The 20,667-nt window shown below is 50.7% G+C and overlaps 1 protein-coding gene across 2 annotated transcripts in view; it reads left to right on the forward strand.

Moving 5' to 3' along the window:
* Window positions 1-20,667, forward strand: part of FARP2 (FERM, ARH/RhoGEF and pleckstrin domain protein 2) — an 89,723-nt gene that overhangs the window by 49,226 nt on the left and 19,830 nt on the right. For both annotated transcript variants that reach the window (XM_036858180.1, XM_036858179.1), the window contains 5 exons: window positions 6,974-7,069; window positions 9,096-9,259; window positions 9,597-9,665; window positions 10,200-10,257; window positions 12,120-12,351. In XM_036858180.1, the coding sequence (XP_036714075.1) occupies window positions 6,974-7,069; window positions 9,096-9,259; window positions 9,597-9,665; window positions 10,200-10,257; window positions 12,120-12,351 (619 nt within the window). The remainder of the gene's footprint in view (window positions 1-6,973; window positions 7,070-9,095; window positions 9,260-9,596; window positions 9,666-10,199; window positions 10,258-12,119; window positions 12,352-20,667) is intronic.

Here is a 20,667-nt window from a genome sequence, read left to right on the forward strand (position 1 = left end):
TGGCTGCCCTGTGGGGTCTCCGCCACGGGTCACAGTCACCGTTTAAAGCACAAGACAGAGCAGCCTGGGGACCCTCCGAGGGCGGTGCTCGGGGTCCCGGCGATGTGTGCGGTAGCGGCGTTCGGATGGGTGAGTGTTACATAAATGGCCACTGAGTTGTGTTTGCGGTGAATGTCCGTGTGCCGGGCCGTGGGGTGTGACGCGCCCGGAAACAGCTGCCAGGGCGCCGGCCTGCAGCTCCGGAGCCCTCGCCTTGCCGGGTGCTCCCGCCTCCCCTCCAGGAGCTGCCTGCTCCCGGCCTGTGAAGCCGGGCGCCTCCGGTGGAACGTGGTGCCCGGGGTTGGCGGTGGCGCTCTTGGCGTCTGGGGGCTGGCTTTGCGGCTCCTCCCTCTGTGGCCCGTCTTCGCTGCCGGCGCCTGAAACGGCTGGTCTGATCCAGGCCTCCCTGATTAAGGACACTTCGTTTCTTCTGCTTTTCCTTTCTCAACTTAGCCAGCAAATTTCAATTTCCCGTCGGAAAAAAATTTAATTTTGCATTTAGAATGTCAGTTCTGTTACATTCCACCTAAAATCCAGGCCCTTTGAGTGGCGTCCAGCGTCTCCCACACCCGCTCCCTTTGATGGCGGTTCCTACCTGGCACAGAGGGGGAAATCACATCCCTCAGAATCAAGCCGTTGTCATTTTTCCAGAAAAGGACAAATAATTTATGACCAGGAGAAACTGTAAAAGCATGAGGTTAGCGACTTGAAATGAAAGGCGGCAGATTGAATTCATTTCCACTCCCTCAAAATCCCCACCGGCATGACAGTGAAGGAATTTTTGTTAACCTTGCATCAGTAAGAACAAAGAATGGAAAAGGAAACCGAGGTGCCTCCCTCCCGTCGGAAGGTGGAGATGAGGCGCCTCACGAGCGGGGTTCTGACGTCGGGGCCCCGCTGCCGCCCTGGGAGCTGCCAGCCAGCAGCACTTCAGAGCCTCCTCTTGTAAAGACTTTCATCTGGAAACACTTTCAAACGTCCCAAAAAGCCGTGAGAATGAGAGTAGCACACAGAGACCCCACGCAGCTGTCCCCCAGGTTCAGCTGTCACCATTTGCACCTCCCGCTGGCGTGTGTTCTCATCCCTGCCGCCCAGACGCACACAGTTTTCTCTGAAGCCTTGGGGAGTGAGCTGCACGCGTCAGGGCCTTTCCCCCGGGAACTTCAGTGTGCGTTTCCCGAGAGCAGAGTATGTTCCGTGTCGTGACCACGGTCGGTCACTGCTGAGGCCACGGGCTCTCAACACCTGGCACACGGGTCCGGCCCTACTCCTGTCAGCTGGCCAGTGGTCTCCCTGCAGGACCGGATCCCGTCTGCAACCAGGCCGTCATGCTGCAGTCGCCTTTAATTTGGAACATTCTTTTTTCTTTTATGAAGACGGTGTTGAAGAACACAGCCCCTTTGTAATAGAAAGTTCCTCGTCTGCGTTTGTCGGCTGTTTTCCTGTGATTAGATTCAGGTGACGTGTTCCCAGCTGGACCACTGCCCAGGTGACGTGTGTCCCCCTCGGGGGTCACACCCGAGATGCCACCTGGCCTCCCTGGCGATGCGAACCTTGATCCCTGTGTTTTCTGGTTCTTCTACTGTATAGTTACTGGTTTTCCTCTTTCAACTAATAAGCGGTCCATGGAGAGGCGCTTTAGGACACAGATGTTCTGTCCCTTGTCAGATGTCCCTTAGACTAGCATCCCCTGGCCAGTGTTTACCAGGATGGTCACTAACTCAGGCACACCCAGAGCCTTGCTGTTAAACACAGACGATGACCAAGGGTCGCCAGAAATTTGAGGAAAGCCTTTCTTCAAAGGAAGATGGTATTTGAGGGACAGGTACCAAATTTGTGGGAAGAAGAGACTCAGAAGAAACAGAAACTGTGCCGGGGGTGGAAGAGATGGAAAGCATGGTTCCTCAGAGAGGGTACTGTTTTTCCTCTACCAGATTCGCAAAACAGAAAAATTGCTCTACCCTGTATCACGTTCATGAGGAACCGGAACACAGCTTTAGCACGAGTGTGAACTTTTTCTCTTGTGATTTTTTATTCTGGCCTTGTTTGTAATAGTAAAATATTGGTAATTAATTATTAGGAGGCTGGTTAAATAAATGGTGGTGCATCCGTATTATGGGATAATTGGACAACTGTCCAAAGGTTGCAGGTGTTCTCTGTGTCCTGATACGTGAAACATTCTTTGAGATGTATCGTTATATGGAGAAGATGTTCAGAACCGTGTGTGGAATTTGCTACCGCTTATGGGGAACTCATACACACACACACACTCTATTTATTCCCTACAAAATGAACTGGCGCTGACTGCCCCTAGGGTGGTTACTATAGCCGGCAGGCTTTTAGAAGTGGAGAAGGGGCCTGTTCATTCTGGACTCATTTTTGGTACCTTTAGAATTTGAACCTTGTTAGTATGTTACTGTATTACATTTTCTTTCTTTTTTCTAATGTAAAAATACTGTATCACTAACAGTGTTAACCATCATCTGAGCCTTCAGAGAGCCATAATCTCTTTTCAACAGTAACATCAAAGATCATTGATCACAGATATCATAACAAATATAATAATGAAACGGTTGGAAATACTGTGAGAGTTACCAAAATGTGACACAGAGACACGAAGTGAGCAAATGCTATTGGAAAAACAGTGCCCATAGACTTGCTCAGTGCAGGGTTGCCACAGACCTTCAATTTGTGTGTATTACGTTTTCTGAAAAGCCTCACAGAAATAAGGGAAAAGCTTGCATCTCTGAAAGGAGAGCAGGGCAGTTAACGGAGAGCAAGAGTGACGCAGGTTGGCAGAACGAGAATGTTTGGAAGATGCAGTTGAGGAAATCTCCACAGAACAGAATAAAAGATAAAGGGTGAAAGATGGGAGAGAAAAGTAAAGAAAATTCCAGCACCATCCAGGAGGTCCAGCATCCCAGAATTCTAGAGGCAGTAACCAAAAAGCAGTGGAGGAATTCTTAAAGAAATTACACGAGAAAAAGCTTCCAGAACTCAAGGCACAAAGTTCCCGGTTGGAGGTGCCTACAGGTTCGCAGTGTGATGGTAGCAGGACTTGTCGGCGTGAGCTGCCAGAGGCGGGGGCAGTTGGAGCGCTGCCGGGCTGGTAGCAGCAGCGCTGGAAGCTGGAGACGGAAGCTCTGCACGTGAAAGAGGACCGTTTCCAGCCCGGCATTCTGTGCCCTGGGCACCGTGACTCATGTACAGAGAGAAATTGAAAGCGTTTTCAGACATGCAGTTCCTGCACAGCCTTTTGAAGGCCGACACTGGAGGAGAGAGAAACTCGGATGGGAGTTGAGGAAACAGGGTGACTCGGATTGGAGAAGGCAGAGGGGCGGGCTGTGCTCGGATGGGGAGGACGTTCGTCAACATAAGCGACAGAGGTGGCCTCCAAGAAAGGGCTGATCGGGGGAGCTCCCTGGCGTCCAGTGGTCAGGACTCGGTGCTTTTGCTGCCAAGGCCCGGGTCCAATCCCTGGTCGGGGAACTGAGATCCCGCAAGCCGGGAGGTGCGGCCGGTGAGGGGGCAGGGGGAAGAACTGACCGGTGGCTTCATGGGTTAGACCATATCGAAGAGTTTTAAAGGTCTGCGGGGAAGTTTTGGGCTGAATTAGTGATGGGTACATAGAAATTAAGCAAATGAGAAGAGGCAGTTAGTGACTCAAGGAAAATTAAAAGCAAAGGAGCGGAATTCCCTGGTGGCACAGTGGTTAAGAATCCGCCTGCCAATGCAGGGGACACGGGTTCGAGCCCTGGTCCCGGAAGATCCCACATGCCGCGGAGCAGCTAAGCCCGTGCACCGCAACTACTGAGCTTGCACTCTAGAGCCCGCGAGCCACAACTACTGAGCCCACGTGCCACAACTGCTGAAGCCCATGCACCTAGAGCCCATGCTCCGCAACAAGAGAAGCCACCGCAATGAGAAGCCCGCACACCACAACGAAGAGTAGCCCCTGCTCGCCACAACTAGAGAAAGCCCGCGCGCAGCAACAAAGGCCCAAAGCAGCCAAAATTAATTAATTAATTAATTTTAAAAAGCAAAGGAGAAAAGTATAGTTATAATTCAGGTTGGCTCAACTTGCAAGTAATACTTACGTGATCAGTAATATAAATACCGAATTTTAAATTTACCAAAAATGGAGGGAGTGTGAGGAGGGGTGGACGTGAGGTCGTGGTGGGTGTGGAAGTCCAGGAGACGAGATCTTGGAGCAGGGTGCAGTAGCAGCCTTGAAAGAGCTGTGTGGACATGCGGGTACAGATCCGGAAGGCAGTTCTGTCTGGGCCGGCCTGGAGAGCCCTGAGCCTCTGGGTTCTGTTTCAGGTCTTATTTGGCATTTACAGCTGAGCCATGGATTTTTTTGATAAAATCCAAAACGAAAGCAGTGGCTCTGAGTGTTGCACTGCTGGGTGAGTGTCAGGGTTGCCCAGGGCAGAGTGAGGGCAGTCATCCGTGGATTCTTTATTTCCACTTTTGATTTATGACTCGGTTAAAGCCCTGGGATATGGTGATATTTTATTTTGACCCAAAGGGAAAATGGGAAGGCAAGCTTGCAGCTGGGAACAGTGTGTCTCTCGCTCTTCTCTGTGTCTTTCTGGGGAGGACAGGTCCTTCCCTGCCCCTCCTGCTGCCACCTGCTTTCTTAAGCCTTTGCCCTAGGCACCTACCATCTAGGGGTGAGAGCTGGCGGTGGGCATTTTCTTTTCCTTTCTTTGTTGATGTTTTATGGTTTGGTGGTTTTGTTTGCTTTTTTGAGAACACATTTGAAAACCCTCGAATATTTTACTTTGAGTAGTAGTTGAAGCGACTTCGTGTCTGGACAGTGTTGGGAGCTGGAGTACTTGGGTCTCATCTAGACCCTGTCATTTGTATCTTGGCCTCAAGGACATTTCTTAACTCAGGAATTTTTAAAACTGGATATAATTCACACATAACGTAAAGTTCACCATTTAAAAGTATAATTCAGTTGTTTTTAGTATATTCACAGAATTGTGTCACCGTCACCACTAACTCCAGAACGTTTAAATCCCAGCCTCACCCCATACACCGTAGCAGTCACTGCCCACCCCTGACAACCACTCATCTGCTTTCTGTCTCTGCGGATTTCCTTTCTGGACATTCCTGTCAACGGCCTCTGTGCCTGACAGCTTTCCCCTGTTTCAGAGTTTGTCCGTGCCGTGCATGTTTCAGTGCCTCCTTCCTCTTTAATTGCTTAAGTTGTTGTGGTTTTTTTGTTTGTTTGTTTGTTTGTTTTAGTATCTCTGAAGGGAAAACATTCTTCACCTTGCCTCCCCCCATCTTGAATTTGTAGAAAAGAGTAAATGGTCATGATAGTCAAGAATAGACAAGAAAATGCCAGAAAAGTGTTTCAGTACATTTAACATTTTAATTCTGGAAACGTTTTACGGTTATAGAAGGGCTACGAGAGCAGTAGAAAGCGCTCCTTCCCCAGAGACCGCATCCAGCTTCCACCAGTTGCCCCGGTCTCGGTGGTTTCAGAAGATCCGGTCTGAGGTCACGCGCTCTGCTCAGTCAGGATCCCGCTCTGGCCTCTTCGGTCTGCAACTCTCTTCCTTCTCTCCTTGATTCTCCCGACCTTGATGCTTCGGAAGGTTCGAGGCCAGTCATTTTGTAACATGGGCCCCCCAGCACCTGCTGACGATCAGGCCCTAGTTAAGCTTCTTGGGCGGGTGAGTCACAGCAGCGAGAGAGTGCCTGGTCCAGCCCGTGCGGTGGCCCGCGGTGCCTGTCTGTCCCATTGCCGGTGGTGGCAGCACCCATCACTTGGTTGGAAGGCGTTTGACAGGCTTCTTTGCTGCAAAGTGACTTTTTATCCTTTTTAATTAGTAAGCATTTTGTGGAGAGATACTTGAAGACTGTAAATTTCCCTGATGGTTGCCAAAAGGCAGCTTTTTAAATTCCATTCTTCATGATCCTAGGAGGGTTTTCTCCTCACTTGTTTATTGTCTTTACGTCACTGTGGACTCATGGGTTTGTATTATAATCGTACTGTCACTCAAGTTGTAATGCGGGTTATAATCTGATACTTGATCTGTTGTTGTTATTTGTTCCGATCTTGAAGTTGGCCCACGTCAGGGAGTCCCTTCAGGTGCCTCCTGTGCCCTTTGTGGGTTTTTTTAGATTTTTTTTGATGTAGACCATTTTTAAAGTCTTTATTGAATTTGTTACAATATTGCTTCTGTTTTATGCTTTGGTCTTTTGGCTGCGAGGCACGTGGGATCTTAGCTCCCCAACCAGAGATCGAACCCGCGCCCCCTGCATTGGAAGGTGCAGTCCTAACCACTGGACCACCAGGGAAGGAAGTCCCTCCTGTGTCCTTTTGACCTTTCCCTGTCGTTTTTTGAGCACTTGTTTACTTTCTTACACAATAAGATGGTCCAGGTTCCTTTGTTCTTTGCCTGCCCCACCCTGGAAGAGCAAAGGGCCCTGGTCTCCTTAGAGGACAAGATTGTTTAGAAGCTGAGGTCCTTGCCCAGTGTGCCCGCTCTGGAGAGTCGGGAGTTCAGCCTTGGGTCCGGGTCCCATCCGGCACCCCTGGGATCCCTGCATCCTTCCCTCTTCCCTTCAGTGAGAAACCCAGCTCAGCTCCAGCCCCGCCCGGCCACCACCAGGCCCCTCCCAGCCGCCCTCCTCGCAGTAGGGGGGCTTCAAAAATGTTCACTGTTAACACTGAAAAAAAGAGGTTGTAATAAAGCTTTATCAAAGAAATAAAGTTTTCTTCCTAAAACAGAGAGATTAGTGTGTTTAGTATTGACATTTTAATTCAGAGTCATTCCGAACATAAAATATCAGGGGCTTGCTGTGCTTTCTGGCAAGGATGTGACTTAAACCTTCTCTGTTTCATGAGAAATCATGTGCGTGCGTCTAGGTTACAAATGTGTTCCTCAACGAACGTCTGTCTCCTGAATTTCAGAGCAGCACCAAGATCAACACTTTCAACTGGTCCAGGCTCCGAAAGCTCAGCTTCAAGAGGAAAAGGTTTCTTATCAAACTCCACCCAGAGGTCCATGTAAGTATTATTTCGAGAACTTTTTAAATTATAAGAGAATTTACTCTGCTAGAATACTGAGTTTTTAATTACTTCTTTTTAAAATGTATTTATTTATTTTTGGCTGCGTCGGGTCTTTGTTGCTGCTCGTGGGCTTTCTCTAGTTGCGGCGAGCGGGGGCTACTCTTCGTTGTGGTGCGCGGGCTTCTCATTGCGGTGCCGTCTCGTTGCGGAGCACGGGCTCTAGGGCACGTGGGCTGCAGTAGTTGTGGCATACGGGCTCAGTAGTTGTGGCGCACGGGCTTCGTTGCTCTGCAGCATGTGGGATCTTCCCAGACCAGGGCTCAAACCCGTGTCCCCTGCACCGGCAGGAGGATTCTTAACCACTGCACCACCAGGGAAGCCCCTTTAATTACTTTATGTATCGTTTCAGCATAACTCACATAAGAATTTAAGGACAGGATTCGGGACTGGGGACGGGCTTCGGGGTGACCTGCCCAGCACTTCTCACCTGGAGGGCATATCAGCGTCCCCGGGGGCAGCCCCGCCCCGAGACTCAGCTGTGGGGTTGGCCTGAGAGAGTGCACATGCGACAAGCTCCCAGGGCTGCTGAGAACTGTTGGTTTATTACAGCCAGTCCTTCTTTGGGTAATAAAGCTGAAATACAGAGTGTTTAGCTGTGATCTGAAGAAGCGCCACAGCAAATCAGTGTCGGAGCTTCTGTCCAGAATGAAGAGAGGGGCGTTTCCAATATTCTCATGTGTCTTTGATTCAGAAATTGACCCTTTAATAGCTCTAATTGAAGTAGGCTTGATTTTCAGAAAATAAATGTTCCTTTCTTTTGAGATTGTGAGTCAGTAAGGTAATAATTAAATATAAATTTACTGAAATTAGTAAAAAGGGGAAAAAGTAAATGTCTGTAGAGTCTGATAGTTGGAAAAATCCAGTACGTCAGACTATTCAAAGATGTTCACATTGTTACATGTCTACTGTACAAAGGAAGTTAGGAAATAAAAAGTAGATTAGCTGAGCCGCTGTGGGGTTGAAGCTTAGGAGGCTGTCAGCTTAGACACACTCTAGGAGATCAGAGCTCTGGGCCAATCTGGAGGAGAGGCTTCACCTAAGCTTTTCAAAGGCACTTGATTAGCTTTTGTCAAACCCCAGGGTCACGTGCGGCATGTAAGTGTGTTTGGTAGAAAGTATGAACAGATAGCTTAATTGTTTTTTACTCAAATATTTCTTCTGTGGATGAGAGAGAAGTATAAGGAATGCCAAAAACAGTACAAAATGCAAGTAAAAGGCTGCTTTTTTTTTTTCTCTGTAAGTAAAAAAAAAAGTTTCTGGCAGTTATTCTGAAAGGACAGGGAAAGAAGAGAATTACTGCTTTATATTCCAAAGCTACTCTTCTTTGGAATAGCATGATATTTCAAAGTTCCGAACTGTGTCTATCTCTGCACCTGGCAAGGTTACGTTTTATATCCCTAAGCACTTAGATTTTTAAGATTAAACATAGGAGTCAAAGTATTATACTCTTTCTGGAAAGTAATTTGGTAATAATATATCATAAGGTTCAAAAATGTGCATTGTTTCTGAGCTCAATATACCATTTCTAGGAATTTATCCTAAGGAATAACCATGAGAGACAATGCAGTAGTTTCTTCATGGTGATGTTTGTGAGCCTGAAAAACTTGTGTGTCCTGGGCATCTGAAACATCCCAGAAAACCCCCAGGAGAATGATTGGGTGATAATAGATAAATGCGTCAGCCGGCCTGGAAAGATGCCTTAGTTTCCTAGGTGGGAAAAGGTTACAAAGGTAAACTTCAGAATGTTAGCAGTTGTGTAACTGTAGATGACCACATTTTCCCGATGTTCCTACAATGAATATATACCTTGTGTTTTTCTTCTCTTAAATGTAAACGGAACCAGAAGTCTTTGTATACAGCTTTGAGGAAGACAACGTCCTAATCTTTAACTTTGGAGTAGCCTTTTGCCTTCCTAAATTTCATTCTTGATGTAGTAACTCGAACCTTTGTCTTTTGTTCCCAGGGGCCTTACCAGGACACCCTGGAATTCGTGCTGGGGAGTAGGGACGCGTGTAAGAACTTCTGGAAGACGTGCGTAGAGTATCACACCTTCTTCAGACTTTCCGATCAGCCGAAGCCCAGAGCTAGAGGCGCCCTCTTCAGCAGGGGCTCCTCCTTCAGATACAGGTGGGGCAGCAGCGCCAGGTGGGCCTCGGCCTTGTCCGTGGGGCTGAGAACCCGACCAGCCTCAGCCAGGAAGGAGGTGGTGTGAACGTTCCAGAGAACTACACACAGATCGCAGCTATTGTAAAACTGGAGAAAGCATCGCAAATAAAATAGTGGGAAAAATAGGCTTCATAAAAACTGTTTAGAAAACTGGCTATGCTTGTTGCAAAGCATAACTTTTAAATGTATATGTAAACTTATGAGAGAGGATGGGCAAGTCTTACTTTCCCTTTTGTGAAAAATTAATGCTGTGAATTCCTGTTTATTCTTTTCTTTAAAATCTGATTTTTTTTCACAGTGGAAGAACTCAGAAGCAACTAGTGGATTATGTCAAAGATGGTGGGATAAAGAGGATTCCGTATGAAAGGTAATCTCTCATCTTCATGATGAAAAGTATGGGCTTTTAAAATTAACGTTTTAAATACTTTAACCTTTATTTGAATAAAAATCACTTCAAATATGTAAACGTGTATTCTGGCACTTGAGTTCTGTTTCTTTTATTTAATTTAATGGTAATAGGTTTGTATTTTACAGTTATTTACAGTTATTGTGTACAGATACAGATCATGCTTTTTGGTTCTAGTCTGTTTCGCTTAGCTTAGATGTAGTGTTTTTACATAGCATGGTAAACTTTGAATCTGAAAATTCATGTTGTTTCTTTGCATGTGGGACTTTTCCTTCAGTGTGAAGGGGATAATTTCTCCTCTTCTGGACGTGTATTTTTTGTTTGGATGCTTGTTTTCTGTTATCCTGCCATTTCTAGTTAGGTGCCTCATGGCATGTTAACAGAGTCTTGGCCACATTTATATGTGAGTCCTTCTCGCGGCACAGCGTGTGCTGCTTTAGAAACAGGGGTCAGGCGAGGAGGGCTGGGGGCTCACAGCCTGTTCTCTGTTTGCAGAAAGCACAGCAAGACCCGGATGTCTCTCCGCGCCCTAAATGCCAACTTGCCGAGGCAGGTCAGTCCTTCTGCGTAAAACGTACACAATATAATCACCTGTCCTCTTTTGGGAAATAATCTGGCAATGTTGTAACAAGAGTCCTAAAATTAGCTTTGTCATTTGTGCGGAATTTCCAATCCTGGGACCCTGTTTGCAGAAAGGAGTCCTGAGTGAAGAGAAAGCTCTGTGCATTGAGATGTGTGACAGTGTTGTTTGTCATTCGAGAAATCCTAGCGACCACCGTCTGTGCCGGGTGAGTCACTGGCAGTTCTGGGCGTGTCCACGTGAGCCGCTACTCAAGAGCCTTTAAAAATCTCGTTTCGGGGGAATAGTGCGTGAGCAGGACGCGCCCAGAAAATATCCGTGCGTGAAAGTAGCAGGGGGCAAAGCAGCCGGGGGCATGTCCTCATTGTGATTTAAAAAGACAAGTGTATGCACAGCGTCAAACATGATCTCTCAGCGATTGGATCCAGGCAGTTTTTATCTTCTCTTTGTGCTTCTCTCTATGTATTTTTTCTTCTCTTTGTGCAGTGGACACGGTGCTTTTTGTTGTCAGGAAAACAACTGAGAAGTACTACTTCTATAAAAGTGCAAAGTGAGGTTAAATGCCAGCTTAGGAGGTGGTTTGCTTAGTGAAGCCGTGTTCACTGAGTGGATCTTTTACTATTATCTTCAGGGTGAAAAGCAGGAGACAAATGTGTATGCCTGTGTGTTTGACACGATCACAGCTATATTAAAACAGGTACACACAGGCGCACACAAACACAGTAGACGTTTGGCCACGGTGTCCCAGACGTGACAGTTGTGTGTTGCGAGGCCGGGACGTCGGTGACTCTGTGTTTCAGGTCTGCTTCTCTGCCATCTCTCCCTGTGTTCACATTTGCGTGTTGACTGCCACATGCAAGCATATTTTTACATAGAATCTTGCTCTTTTCATGTACTGTTATTTCACAACTTTCTGTGTGTGGCTGTATAGTTTCATATTTATACCTTTTTATTGCTGCACAAAGTTAATTTTTGTTGACAGTTTTGTCGTTTATACTGTTACAGTATTTCCAGAAGCTTCACTTGTACCTCATATATTAAAGCTCGTGTGTCCTAAATTTTTTTTTAATTGGGTCTTTTAAATAAAAACTTTCTTTAACTCTTCTAGGTACGTTTTCTATTTTGGAATTCCTTGTTAAATCAACTGAAATTAAAAGAACTTATTTTTGTTTCTTTAACAAAGTTCAAATTTGTGAATAGTCTAAAAGTTACATTTAAGCTTTCAGTTCTCTGATGCTGTCTCTTAAAAGTCACGGAGAATATGGAATATGGTGGATGATTAGGAAAAAGCCATGTGGTAGACACACGAAAAGAGATTAATCTGGGGCTTCCCTGGTGGCACATTGGTTGGGAGTCTGCCTGCCAGTGCGGGGGACACGGGTTCGGGCCCTGGTCTGGGAGGATCCCACATGCCGCGGAGCAACTGGGCCCGTGAGCCACAACTGCTGAGCCTGCGCGTCTGGAGCCTGTGCCCCATAACGGGGGAGGACGCGACAGTGAGGGGCCCGCACACCGCGATGAAGAGTGGCCCCCGCTTGCCGCAACTAGAGAAAGCCCTCGCACGAAACGAGGACCCAGCACAGCCAAAAATAAATAAATAAATAAATAAATAAATCCTTCCCCCCCCCCAAAAAAAAAAAAAAGAGATTAATCTGCATTTACAGATCTTCAGTTCTAAAAGGAAAGGTCTGCCCTGCTGCCCTCCTTTGTAGAAGCTGCGGCAGAAATGTGTGGGTGCGGATGTACTCACCTGGGCCCAGTTAGCTTTGTGACTTCCCGGCAGCAGTTGCTCATTTCACGTGTTCCTTTTTCTCTCCTCCTGGTTTGCTCCCCAGAGCATCTTGTTCACCGAGGGCACGAGGGCTGCCGCGTCCCCGTCTTCAGCAAGTGCCTCCGTCTGCGCGGGCCCCGCCTCCGCTCCAGCCCCCGTGGGCCCGCTCGATTCCAAGGACAGCAGCGGCTCCCCGACGGGGCCCCCGGCTCCCAGCGCCAGGTGGCCAGCTGCGGAGAGGAGCGGCGTGGCCGCGGCCCAGCCCCCCGGGTCGCCGGCATTCCAGCCTTGCCAAGGTGCCGGGTTGGGTCGGGGCGTGAGGAGCCGTGGCCCCAGCAGCAATGAGGGGCTGAGTCGCGCCGCCCTAGGCCCAGAGGCAGGGGGTGCCGGCAGGGAGCGGGCGGGTCGCAGTGGCCATGGTGAGGGTGCCTTGACCATGGGCCCCTCCCCTTCCAGGGGGGGGACCCCGTGTGGCCGGCAGAGCCGCCGGGGGGGCCCTGTTTTCACATTGACAAGCGCCCAGCTGCAGGCGTTCGAGTTCAGAGATGGCGACCTGGCAGACATCTCCTTCTTTGCCGGAGGCTCTGAGGCCTTTCCTTTCCCCCACGGCAGTCTGCGCCCGCAGGCCCTGCTGGGTGGCCGCCTGGGGTCTGCCCCGTCCAGCCCGGAGGGGTCCTCCCCGGAGCCGGCCCGTGGGAGCGGGGAGCGCGGCTTTGAGTTTGAGGAGGAGGGCAGCCTTGGCGACGCGCACCCCGCCGACACCTCGGAGCTGCTGGAGGTGAAGGCGCAGGCCAGCCTGGTTCAGCGCCTGCTCAGCCCGTCCGACACCAGCTCGCTCCGGATCCACCGGTCCGAGACCAGCTCCCTCAGCGACGCGCCGCTGCCCGGCAGCCTGTCTGCGCACACGCCCGGCTCTGCCACCCGGTCCGAGGCCAGCTCCATGGCCAACTTCCCCGCCTGCTCGGTCCGCTCCGAGGCCAGCTCGGCCTTCCATTTCTCGGACCTCGTCGACCAGTTAGAGCAGCTCAGCTACCCGCCCACGACGGCTGAGGACCCGAGCGGCTCCGACACAGACTCGTGGGGCTCCGAGGCCGAGGCCCCCCTAGACGTGAGCCTCTTCTTCGGTAACCCCTTTGCTCAGACAAGGGGAGAGAGAGTCCTTTTCGATCTGCAGAGTAACATAAAGAATTTGACTCCTGGAGAGCAGGTCGATGAAAACCTGTCCTGATGGTTCCCGGGTTCCCTCCCGGGTGACCCTCACCTGCTTGGGGGGTGAGGGCTCAGATGGTCGGCTTTCAACACAGAAGGTGATTTGTGGTCATGGCTAGATATTCTTTTTTCCCCCTAATTCTCTGATTGATTGTTCTGTTTGGAATGCCAAAAAATTAAAACTTGCGCTTGGAGCGGTGTTAAAAGCTGTGCAGCAGGTTTAGAATGGATGAGTATCTCTAGCTCATCCTTTGGGGCTGGTCATTTAGCCTTTGCAGCTTTATTCTTCTGGCATTTGCTTTGATTCAGCTAAAGTGGTGCTATGTGTTTTGAATGTTACACGGTTCTGATTCATGTTGACCTTTAATGGAATATATGCCTTATGCCTGTTGCTGCTTTTTAAGGTGAGGTGTGCGGCCCATGATTAATTATGATGGAGGTTTTGTCTGATTTGACTATGCGAAATCTTGAGTAGGCCCCACAGGACCCAAATCCTGGGGAGGGCAGCGGGGGCTGCGGCCTCCTTGTGCTGTGTTCTGGGACTGCCCAGGGCGGCTCAGTGCCGGAGGCTTGGTTGCGTCCATGACTTTGGATCCAGGGACTGTGCTTGGAGAGGCATTGGTTTAACCTGCGGTGTAAGCGGGACTGTGTCCTTTCCACCTTCCTTGGGGGACGCCACGTACTCGGTTGCAGGGAAGGCAGAACCAGACACACCAACTGGCCCGAGAGGCATGGCGTTAGCTCGAGGCGGCCAGCCGTTTCCTTGGGGCCGACGGGGGCTTGTTCCCTGTGGGGAGTGGGCACCCGGGGCCTCCCCAAGCTGCAGGGGGCTTGGCCTCTTGTAGCAATGGTGTCTCCTCCGGTCAGGTGTGCACCCGACACAGCTGCTGGCTGATTCTGATAGACCCCATCCGCACGCATCCGTCCAGAGGCCATGGGCAAGGTCCTGTGTGCAGACAGGCCAAGGTGGCTGTGCCCCTGGGGGCACCGCGCTCCACACCCCGCGGACGTGGGGCCAGCGCTCAGCACAGGCTGCACGGCCGGGCCCCTCGAGGGCTGAATTTGTCACCGAGTCCCTGGCTGGGTCTTGTGCTTCCTTCCCGGTCTCACCTGGTGGAGCAGCGCCGTGTTTAAAGGTTAGTTTTCTTCCTGAAAGTCCCATCCTCGCCGTGTGTGTGGACCCCGTTCCCGGCGGCCGCGTGGAGATGCCGGGGCTTCCCTTCAGGCTTGGTCGCCGTCCGTCGATGGTGTCGATGGTGTCAGTCGGGTACCAGCAGGGGCTTCAGCCTAATGGGCCGGTACTTTCCATCCTCGCAGCTGCCTTACCGCCGCGCCAGGTCCCTCGTGGCTCCGGTCCTGGGATGTTCACACCCGCCGCCTCCGCTCCTCCCAGGCCACGGGTCCGTCTGCATTGGTGCTGACTGGCCGGCGTCTGTGGAGAGCCTGTATGACCGTGACCGACGTCACTGGTGAGGATGGCACGTCTGGGACATTTTGTGTCACTGAAAAGACGCACCGTGGGCGTGTACGGCGAGGAGCTGATACGGAGGCGGTCCATCCAGCGCTTTTCCTGAATCTTAGTTGACACGACAGCTGCCTCTGTCCTTGGTTGGTTGTTAGTCTCCTGACTGTGCCCGCCGACGCTCCGAACTAACAGAGTGTCCTTTTGTCTTTAAAGCAGCCCGTCCTGGTGTCTGGGCAGAACGTCTGAGCCAGCACAGCAGCCGGGGCTGCAGGATGCGGGGCGGTGGGGGGAGGGCGGTGGTCGTCGTCACATGTCAAAGAATCTGAATAAGTTCTGTTCTCAGACGTCTTTTACTGGGCCTTCCTGTTGAAGGTTTTGTCTTGTTTCTTCAATGAAACCTCATTTACTGGAGATAATTTTTTAGCTTTTGTTTAGACAGTTTTCAGGATATGCAGAAGCGGAAAGAGGCGTATCAGGAGTGAAGCCCAAGCCTGTTGGGCGGGGCCGTCCTGTGTCCCCCCCCACCACCATGTCCCCCCGGGTGTTGCCCCCCTCCTATAAAGTGGGCCTGACGCGCTGCCGACCTTCCTCAGCGCTCACGTGTCTCTGAAACGTAAGGCGCCTCCTCACTGGCCCCACGCAGACGTCACCCCACAAGGTAGACAGTGCTGGCCGACGTCTGGTTTGCTCAAATCGGGATCCAGGCCCGGTCCGCGTGCTGCTCAAAGCCAAGATAGCCCATCTGTCTCCATCTGTCTCCTCTTCCTCTTTCCCATCTGTGCCGGTGACCTGCAGGGAAGCCGAGCGGCCTGGGCTCTCATCGGTCTGCCCCTCAGGCCCTGCAGCCCTGGAGGCTGGACCTGCAGCTGCATTGACTGCTGACCCCAACCTCCGACCCCCTGTTCCACGCATGGGCAGCGTGGCTCTAGAATGAGCCCAGCATCCCAGACGTTCTGTGGACACTGCTGGTGAAGGTGTTATTTTCAGATTCAGGGTTAGCTTTTTGGTCAGATTTGGAGAAATTTTGAACAACTTTCCTTTTCCAGAGTGTTCACGATATGTTTAATTTTACAGCTTTCCTTTTATATTGAAACCATTTCTTTGATATCAGTTGTGGCTTCTTTGGACTCTGCCCCCAGCCCTTCTTCCCCTTCACTCAAGTGGGAGGAGCCCCCTCCCAGAGGGGACCCTTCAGCAACCGGGAAAGTGAGCCCAAAGGATGGATCCTACAGGTCCGGTCTTTCTGCTTGTAGCCCAGGCAGTGGCACTGTCGTGTTCTGTCTAGTAAGAGCTGGTTTATAGGAAACATTAAAATATCCAGAATGGTTCTGAGTGAGGCCAGCAGCGGGCCTTTCCTGGGTTTGCTGAAGGCTGTTCATTGTGATTGCCTTTTCTTCAAAAAAACATGTTATGCGGTGGCACCACCTTGGAAGGGTGGCCCCGTAGACCCGGATTACAGGATGAGTGTGCAGATGGGCGTGGGACCCGCAGGCTTGGGAGCAGCCCTTCTCACGCTGGCGCCGGCTGCTGAGAGCGCACGGCCGAGGTGAGCTTTGTCCCGCCCGCGGGGGAGCCTGGCACCGTCACCGCAGCCCAGAGGCAGTGCCCACTGTCCCCACCGAGTCCCCTGGAGTGATGCACTCCGCTTACGTGGACTGTTTATGTTTACTAGCTATCAAGTCTATGATCGTCTTTTCGTTTCCAGAGTCTCACAACAGCACAGCCTCGCGTTAGTCAGGTTGACAGCACTAAAGCAGGTCACGGCGCGTCCTGTGTGTGCTTTTTCATATCACACAGGAGTTCTCTCAGTGCAGGGTTAGAGTAGGATTCCTTTTTCCAGTTAACACACGTTTTTAAAATGGTAGTAACGATGGAGGGATGGGCAATAAAGACCGCACAAAACAGTTTAACATGGAGAACTTTCATCATCCCCAAGATCGTCACTTTGCACAGTCCTTTAATTGCTCTGGTGCCGTGTGTGTTGTGGTTTTCACCGCAGGCACCTTCGCACCTGCTGCCCTGGAGGAGTGGCTGAGCACCAGGTGTGCTGTGCTTCCGGTCCTGTGGCGCACACGGGTCACGACCCTACGTGTGTGTGACGAGGGATGCCAGTTGTGCATCTTCAGGGTACGCTGTTCCCTCCCGGTTCAGGGAGCACCAGAAAGAAATCCATTGTTAGAACAATTACTTTGTAGATGAAAATGTTCACGTTCTCTCAGGCACTTAAAGTTGGGCATTTCAGTGTCTGTTCTCAAGGCCACGGAGTCACTCGTGGGATTGTGCCCCGGCCCCTGTCCTGAAGTGACAGAGCTTGTCGCAGCTGGCCGGGGCGCGGGGGCCGCTGTGGGACTATCTCTCCACGTGGCGCCCTGCCCACCGTGACCCTGGATGCTGTCTTTTGCGTGAACGTATCTATGTCCCCAGGAATGAGGAGAAAAGGGGATGGCATTTCTCTGTAAATCTGAACTCGTTCATTCTTTAAAGACACATTGACGTTGCCTGGTTTGTGGTTCTTGAAAATTTGTTTCCCGTTGAAATTGCCGTTTATAAATTTGCAGATATGTACTAATTCAGAACTCTTCGTTTACTCAATAAAATAAGGGAATATTTGCTGTGGATTTTGATGGCTTTTTTAGCTTCCTTTCCCTCTACTTGAGTATAGTTTTGATTTACACCCATGGAAGATTATCTCATGTGTCAGGTGAACCCCTGAAACAGCCCTGTATCTTTTCACATCACCACCGACGTCTGTCTTCATAGGCAGTTGGCCCCATGGCGCCCACAGACTGTCTCATGCCGGCCGTGGGTGGCGACGCCCCTATGGAAGGCCAGTCGGGGAGGTGCCTTGCTTTTCTCAGCGGCCCCGCTCGGGCCTGTCGTGGCCCCTGTGGTCAGTGTGCAGAGGGGGATGTAGGCGAGCTGGTGGTCTGCTGGCTCTGGGCCCGCACGAGCCTCCAAGGTGCCGGCTGAGAGCAACACCGTTGGCAGCGTTGGGGTTGAGCTGCACGGTCCTCGGGTTTATAGTGCACAGAACACGTGCTGTTGGCTTCTTAATTCTGAAAATGAGACCGTTTTATTGCCTTTTCCCTGCAGTCAGCTAGACCCCACCCGATAAAATCCCTGGCCCGAAGCGTGGCAGCTGCTCAGATTCTGAACTGGCCTTTCCTCCTGGACCCCCTCTCGGCTGCCGCGAGCTTCTGCTGCGTCCGCGGAGCTGCCCGCCTCTCAGGCCTCAGGGCTGCCCCACTCCTGTGCAGCGGCTGCAGCAGGCCGGCTGAGGACAGGCTGCTCGGGGCGGCGCAGGCCCCTCGAGGTGGGGGCCGGGCTCCCTCTGGGGTCTCGAGGCACCTGGCGCCCAGTGTGCTGGGCGGGAGGCGGCTGGCAGCGTCTAGAAAGGCTCCTGTTGGCATGAACTCCCTGGGAGACCCCGCCTTAGAGCAGAGGACAGTGGTTCACGGGGGTCTCCACTTCTTCCCCCATTACACCGGCCCGTCCCTCACTGACGCCCCCCACTGCCGTCACCCCCGCGGGGATGAGGTGGCGACACCTCCGTGATGAGCCCAGTAGATGTACAGGGTGACCAGTTAGGAGGGTAAAAACTGTGTGGCCTTTACTTTCCAAGAACGTTCAGTCAGGTTGCATCTCCTTCCTAACGAACATCACCTACGCACTTCCTGGTTTACTTGAATAGTTTGTTTCGGGGCCCTTGCCTCCGTCGCTCCAATAGTTCAGAAGATCCATAAGTCACAGCTTCTCAAACTTTAGACAAAATGTGTCATTTATTAGAACAAGGACGTGCCCCCTGGACCACCTACACGACCTACACGTGTCGCGCAGAGGAGACCCCACACCTGGCGGGCGTCATCCGGACAAATGGCCCAGAGTGTGAATGAGTTGTAGGTTGGCACCCCCGTTTCTCTCAACAAGGAAGGAGTCTTGTTTGCTTAGAAGGAAACAGAAGAGAAGACTCGGGAAAATGCCCCTGGGTGTGCCATGCGTGTAGACGTCACCCCCTGAGTCTCAGGTGACCACAGCCACTTCCAGACTGAGCCGTCACAGCCCTGGGAGACAGACAAACACACAGCAGGAAGAAGGGGTGAGCTGGAGCTTGGACCCCTCGGAGTAGCCACTTTTTTACCTCCTACTTTTATTTTATGAACCATATTTCCTATAAGAGAGACTCGTGACATCCTAGTTCAGAAGTGGAGCCAGACGTGGTTTCCTGCGACTCATCAGGGTCACGCTTACCTGGGTTCTTCAGAAAAATCAGCTTTTCCCTTTTCTTATGGGATTAGTGGTCACTGTTCCAGCCATAGAGGGAGCTTCCAGATCTTACACTCTCTTCATCATGTTAACCTTCAAACTTGACCTTGAATTTTCCAAACTGGAGCTGACTCTTGCTCCACTATAAGGCAAAAAGTTTCAAAATTGTTTATTTTATTACAGAGTTTTGAAGAAGAGAATTTAAAGGTATGAAATAAAAGTAGCTGAGCTTCCTGTCTAAATGTGATGTTTCTCTTTCATCACCTGGTCAGACGATAAGGAGGTTACACAAAGCACAGTACTGCGCTTCTCAAAACGATGTCAAAAATTATAAGATGGATATTTAGAAATGTTTGGAAATAAAGAATGCCACAGAGAAAATCATCTCCCAGGGTGGCTCACTGCTGAGTGACTGAGATGAAAGTTTTACCTTTTCAGTGTTTTTTTTGGAGACGGTCAAACCTTGCACGTTTGGGAGCAGAGGCTGCCTGTGGACTCCGGGTGGACAGCAGAAACGGAGAGTTGTCCACCCATCCCAAAGCGTTTCCTTTTGGAAGCGTTTCCAGACCTGTCTCGTCTGCAAGGATTTGGTCGTTCTCGGTGCCACGGTGGGGCAGTAGCACACCACCTACGTGTGAGCGGGTCCTGTGACTCAGAGCAACATTGACTCCTCCTGGCTGTTTGACAGTAGAGGACCTTGGACGCAGAGGTCTGGGTTTACAAACATTTTAGATTCTTCACCATGTCAGTTAAGGCTACACATACTCTGTGGCACCTAAAACTTGACATTTAGCATCTTAAAAATGCTTAAGCCATCTGCCTGTTGGTGTGCATTCTAATACAGGTCGTCCACGTGGACCGGGCTTTCTAAGGTCAGAGCCCGTCACGCCACCACACGGTCCAGAGCAGCCTTCACGCGCCCTGGCCGCTCCTGGAAGCGGCCAGGAGAGCCACGGCCCCACGGGCACGCTCTGGGCGTAGGGCCCACGCGTTACCGGCGTCACAACAGAGAAGCAGTGGCCCGTACGCTCCAGCGGCCTTGTTTACTGCCACTTGCTTGAAGAAGCTCCTCGCAGATTTGTTCACTTCATCTCGTAGCGTCTGTGTTGACAGAATTTGACGTAGGTATGATGTATTACATTTTGATGCGGCTGACAGATTTAATAAAAACAAATGTTTAATGTCTGTTTGTGGTGCTTTCTAATCGAGTCACTAAACTGTGAGTTGACAATTTTTGTGAAATAATAAGTACAGTTGTCCCTTGGTATTCAGGGGAGATTGGTTCCAGGACCCCACAGATAGCAGAACCCCTTACAGGGAAGTCTCTTACGTGAGATGGCGTCGTATTTGCATACAACCCACCCACATGCTCCCGGATACTTTAAATCATCTCTACATTAGGTACAACACCTAATCCAGTGTAAACGCTCTGTGAATAGTTGTAAATACAATGTAAGATGCTGTGTAAATAGTTGCCAGAGCGGCAAATTCAAGTGTTGCTTTTGGGGCCTTTCTGGAACGTTTTTCCCCCCGATATATTCCGTCCTCATTGATTGAATCTTCAAATGTGGAACCTGCAGATGTGAGGGCAGCCTTGTCTACAATGATAATATCAGCGATGGCTTTTAACCTCCCTAGAACCAAAACAGTGTATCCCAGACGAGCTGTTTGTCCC

Source organism: Balaenoptera musculus, chromosome 7, assembly GCF_009873245.2.
Source record: "Balaenoptera musculus isolate JJ_BM4_2016_0621 chromosome 7, mBalMus1.pri.v3, whole genome shotgun sequence".
Taxonomy (NCBI): Eukaryota; Metazoa; Chordata; class Mammalia; order Artiodactyla; family Balaenopteridae; genus Balaenoptera; species Balaenoptera musculus.